Source organism: Nicotiana attenuata, unplaced genomic scaffold (assembly GCF_001879085.1).
Source record: "Nicotiana attenuata strain UT unplaced genomic scaffold, NIATTr2, whole genome shotgun sequence".
Lineage (NCBI taxonomy): Eukaryota > Viridiplantae > Streptophyta > Magnoliopsida > Solanales > Solanaceae > Nicotiana > Nicotiana attenuata.
In genome coordinates this window covers 1135429-1141028 of record NW_017670289.1, presented here as the reverse complement: position 1 = coordinate 1141028, position 5600 = coordinate 1135429, and the positions used below count along the sequence as shown (strand labels likewise).

The following is a 5600-nucleotide window of genomic DNA, read 5'->3' as shown; positions in this document are numbered from 1 at the left end:
AAAAAAAAAAAAAAAAAAAAAAACTACCAATCAAACTAGAATGTAAAGGCAAAGAATTATACTAAAAGTGCAAACGATTAACATTCTTACAATTAACATTTATTATATATATATATATATATATATATATATATATATATATAATAATAATAATAATAATAATAATAATAATAATAATAAATTAGAAATAACTACTTCTATAGTCGGCGTGGTTCGATTTTTTCCGGTTATTTTTTTATTATAACCAAAACCAAATCAAATTTGATCGGTTTTTAAATTCAAAATTAAAATTAAATCAAACCAAAAAGTATTGGTTTTTTTGATTGATTTAGTTTGGTTTCCGATTTGGTTCGATTTTTGGGTTTTTATGAACACCCTAGCATTACTAATTTCTTTTCCTTTATAAAATAAAAATAAAAATTAAGGTCGGAATATCTCTAAACCTGACAACAAACAAAAATGATGAGAGGCTTTATATGTTATTTATATGTTAGAGTACTGACCCAGGGGTAGCTGAATTCCGAGGCAGAAGCCATTGAAGCACATATTGAGGTACTATCTCGTTCCAACAAAATTTTCAGATGTTAAATATTCTCAAAATTTTCGAGAATATTGTGCAAAGAAATGAAAAAGAACCGTTAAATCTGTCTTCTGGAACTATAAGGATTAAAAAGTCAATCTATTACCAAAATTCCGTCAGAATACATGTTACAAGGGAAATTACAGTGTTTCTGGTACTTAAATCAGTTAATTCTTCTGGATTTTTTAAAAAAAAGGAAAAGTGGCTGCGGAGTCGTATCTGGCTTATTCATGATTGAATTAGAGCTGATGGGAATTGGGGAATGGAATGTTTTATAATGTTTTTGGTGTCATATTCCGTCCATCCAATTTAGTTGGCTAAAAGAAATTGGGGTTATGAGTGAGTTAACTTTTTGTCCCCTTCTATTAAAATCCTTGAGAAGATTGAGAGAGATTATTCTTCATGTTTACAAGTACTTAAATGATTTTGAGATTCATGGGTGAGTTGGGTTTTAGCCCTTCTGTTAAAATCCTTAGCTGAAATGGTTGAAGAATGATACATTACTACTAGGTATATGATTTTGAGATAATGGATGAAGAATATGTTCATCTTACTGTAACTTAGTCATGTTAAATGTTGCACTTCATCATTAAGAAGTTCGTTGATTTATCCATGTGCTCTTGGCACTTGATCATGCTCTTAGCAAGGTGCATATGTAAAAAGGGCAACCCCGTGCACTAAGCATCTTGCATTCATTTAGGGTCGGGGAAGGGCCGCACACCAAGGGTGTAATGTAGACATCCTACCCTAATGCAAGCATAGTGGCTGCTTCCACGGCTTGAACCCGTGATCTACATTTTAATAATTTACTTCTTGGACGCACACTGTGTCTGACAGTTTGAGGGCCTGAGTTGCTGGAGCATAGGTTGATCCTACTATGGCTCGCTGGGTTTACATTCTATGCTCATTTGTGACGCTCAAGAATGAAAATTGGTGGTGCAGATATAAGTTAAATGTTGTCTTGTGTATAATTTTGTCATTTTTTGAATAATCATATTTGTTTAGTTCACTTTAGGATGTTGTCAAGACTCTAGTGTCCGAGGTTTAGAGGATTATAGAATTCCCAATCAAAATTTTCCACTTTGACATAGTTTAGTACAACTCTTAGCTTATTTGCATGTTTATGTTGCTTAGCTGATTCTCATAGTTCTGTTCACATGTTCTCACGTTTAATGGGGTAGATCAACTTGAATGTGGATCTGTAATTGGTCTATAGATTTGGACTTTTGGCTTGTATTTTGAAATTGTTGGATTCTGAATGTAAAGTGGTCCTTCATTTTATTTTCAGCTTTGAGCATCTGCACAGCCTTTAGTTATTTGTTGGTCATACAAACACAACCACAAGATAGATACCCCTTAATCTGTCATATGTGAGACACTGCTGCACTTGCTTCTTCTAGTTATCAATTAGCATTATCTTTTTCCAGCATTTGAGCTCTCGATAGGGGTTCACTCAAGCAATAAAGTGGTATAATACCAACTTGTAGTGTAGCACAAGAGACTGGCAGAGGGATACTCAGACTCATGATGAAACTCTTCGATTCTCATTGTCACCTCCAAGATCCAAGGATCATTAATGTGGTCCCAAAAATTATTAAGACCACAGTTGAAACGGGAGTTGTCCATTTTGCTGTCAATGGTGTGTCGGAAAAAGATTGGCATTTGGTAAAGGAAATGAGTGATCACTACCCTTGTATTGTTCCAAACTTTGGGATCCATCCCTGGTTTATTACTGAGAGGACTCCTAATTGGCTGAAAACTTTGAAAGGATTCTTGGAGGCTACTCCTGCTGCTGCAGTTGGAGAGATTGGTTTAGATAAAGGTTCGTTTGGAAGGAAGATTGATTTTGCTGATCAGGTGGATGTCTTTGGACAGCAGCTTCAGCTTGCCAAAGAGTTGAAAAGACCAGCATCCATACACTGTGTTCGTGCTTTCGGGGATCTTCTTGAATTATTGAAATCTGTTGGGCCATTTCCTGCCGGCTTTATTCTGCACTCTTACCTTGGTTCTGCCGAAATGGTTCCTGAATTTGCAAAGCTTGGTGGTTACTTCTCATTTTCTGGGTTTCTTATGTCCATGAAAGAAAGCAAAGCGAAGAAAATGTTGAAGTCAATTCCTACGGACAGAATCTTGTTGGAGACAGATGCACCAGATGCTTTGCCAAAGTTGAGCGATCCAGATTCTCTGTATTTGATCGAGAGAGAAGCTTCAGTAGCTGATGGAACTTCAAGTGGAGGAGGAAACAACAACGGAAATCTGTCCGAGAACCCATCGCAGGAGGACAAAGGCAATGAACAACAGGCACGAGAAATCCCTAACCATCCTGCGAACATTCATCATGTACTCTCCTATGTCGCATCATTACTCGAGCTGACAAAAGAAGAACTTGCTGAGATAAGCTTTGCAAATGCATCGCGGCTATTTTCTTATGAAGGTTCAAAGGTAGTGCAACAGGTAAAGTTATCCTGCCTAAAACATGCAGTTGATACTATGTTACATGCCCGGTATGTTTTTTCTAACCACATGTCCTCTTCTGTAACAGGTATGAAGTGGAAACTGGAAGTTTGTGACATTAAGCAGGACAACCTAGAGCATTCTTAGACTTGTCATAGTTTTGTTAGGCTAATATATCTGTGGTATATCTCAGTTGTGTTGAACCATTGTATCAAAGTTTGTGGTTGCAATAGTACATGGAAATCTGTGGTATATCTTAAGATTGCTTATTTTCTCTTTAAATTTTGGCTTATATAGGTTCTTCAACTGTACCGCATATATATCCATTTGTCATTGGAGCACCACATACTTATCCTTGATCCCCAAAATCACTGCATTACTGTAATCGGTTCTGATAGATGTTTGAGACCTCACAACAACTACGCTGTTGGAATTATTCATAATGCAAAATCAAAAATTTCTTTTTGAAATTCCATTTACAACCAATAGCCATGAGTTTTTTATTTTTCAAATGTCCAATCTATTTCCAAGTGTCCTCTTGCATGAAGCCTTAAAGCCAAGTGTTGAATGACTTTGACAAATGGCTATGCAAATCTACCATATGTCTTCATGCATGGAAGACAAGATACACTTGTCAATATTGGAGCCAAGTGGACTAACATAATGGGACAAGTGTCAAAAGTCTCTCGACACTTGTCATACATGCAACCTCCTTAATTTCCTATAAATAGGTTATGAATTAGCCATCATAACCAAAATTCATCTAGCTAATCATTCCTTTCTTCCTAGTCTTCTTTGTGAATTATCCAACACATAAAATACCTTCATCTTCTCTTCTTCCTAGGCAACTGTTTTGTGCAAATTCTAAACTTCCAGCCACGAGTGCACGTGTTTGGAGGTGCTGTGGAACTTTGGGGAGCGACCGGCCTTAACGATTTGCACCCAGTCGGGCCGAAATCGCTTTCAAGGCAGTGGCTTGCCACGATACAGTATTTTTGATAAGTTGTAGTCTTCTTTCCTTCTTGTTCTTAGTCAATATTATCCACTCATTTTCCATACAATTTGAAAGCGATTTTACATATAATATTGACTAATGGCCACCACTTTGAACAAAACACTTCCTGATCTCTCAAAGCTTAAGCCTTTAGATGGAAATTATTATAAGCGTTGTTCCCAGAAACTTTTAATTTTCTTTGAACAATTAGAAGTTGATTATGTTTTGTTTAACGATCCTCCTGCTGATATTGTTGCTAATAGTTCTAATGCTGATAATATTGTTGTTGCTGATGATGCTGCTAAGAAGAAATTTGAAAAGGATAATAAAACAGTAAGAGGGCATCTGCTTAACCATATGACTAACCCTCTCTTTGATTTGTTTATAAATTATAAATCTGCTAAAGTAATATGGGACAGTTTGGAGAAGAAATATGGCGCTGATGATGCAGGAAAAAAGAAGTATGTCGTTGGAAAATGGATCAAGTTTCAGATGGTTGATGATAAGCCAATCATGGAACAGGTTCACGAGTATGAAAACTTAACTGCTGATGTTTTGAACAAGGGCATGTAGATGTGTGAGATTCTTCAGGCTAATGTTTACTTGAAAAGTTTCCACCTTCCTGGAATGATTACAGGAATCAACTAAAACACAAGAAGAAAAACTTAACTCTTCAAGAACTAATCAGTCACATGAGGACTGAGGAAGCAAACCGTCTCAAGGATGAGGGGTCTGAACGGCTTAAAGATAAGATGGAATCTCTCTCTCTTAATTCTTCTAAAGCTAACCTTGTGGAATCTTCTAGTACTTTTGTGAAAGACAGGTTTAAAGGAAAACAAAAGAAAGGCCAGAAGAAAGGACATGTGAAGAAGCAGAATTACTTCAATAAGCCGGAAGGCCATATTCAAAAGTCGAAAGGACCTTGCTATGTCTCCGGCAAAATTGGTCACAAGGCTTTTCAGTGCAACCAGAGACAAGGACAAAGCTCAAAGAATGGAGGAAAAGCTCCAGCCCAAGCCAACCTTACCGAGGGTGGTGATGTCATTGCTGCTGTGGTTGTTGAGGCAAACATGGTGGCTAACAAGACTGACTGGATACTGGACACAGGCGCTTCAAGGCATCTTTGCGCCAATAAAGAGCTGTTTCACGACTTTGAGGAATCTGCTGATGGCGAGTGTGTCTACATGGGTAACTCCACTACAGCTGGAGTTATGGGTAAAGGAAAAATTCTCCTTAACCTAACTTCTGAAAAAACCTTAGCCTTGAACAATGTTCTGTATGTACCCTTCCTTCGTAGAAACTTAGTTTCTGGTGCGCTTCTCAACAAAGCAGGTCTTAAACTTGTTTTTGAATCTGATAAAGTTATTATTTCTCGTGGGGGAGACTTTGTTGGGAAAGGTTACCTTAGTGGGGGTTTATTTGTAATAAACATCGCTCAAGAGATTACTAATAATGCTAGTACTTTCAATTTTGCTTATATTGCTGAGTCCATTGATTTGTGGCATGGTAGACTAGGGCATGTTAATATTGCTTCTATTAAAAGACTTAGAAAAGTGGAATTAATTCCTGCAG

The 5600-nt window shown here is 37.0% G+C and overlaps 1 protein-coding gene across 3 annotated transcripts; it reads left to right on the top strand.

The window, feature by feature from the left end:
• Positions 1–445: 445 nt before the first annotated feature.
• LOC109237307 (uncharacterized metal-dependent hydrolase YabD) lies at positions 446–3316 on the top strand. Of its 3 annotated transcripts, none has more exons than XM_019403603.1 (3): positions 446–552; positions 2008–3034; positions 3123–3316. In XM_019403603.1, exons 2-3 carry the CDS (start codon positions 2105–2107, stop codon positions 3126–3128), a joined length of 936 nt encoding a protein of 311 aa, XP_019259148.1. In that variant the 5' UTR covers positions 446–552; positions 2008–2104; the 3' UTR covers positions 3129–3316. The 3 variants fall into 3 exon arrangements, with proteins under 3 accessions (XP_019259148.1, XP_019259150.1, XP_019259149.1); XM_019403605.1 differs by having other exon boundaries at positions 449–552; positions 2068–3034; XM_019403604.1 differs by having other exon boundaries at positions 449–552; positions 1869–3034.
• Positions 3317–5600: the final 2284 nt, after the last annotated feature.

Excerpts from the sequence above, each read along its gene's own strand:
- LOC109237307 (XM_019403603.1), top strand. The coding sequence starts at position 2,105 with ATGATGAAACTCTTCGATTCTCATTGTCACCTCCAAGATCCAAGGATC.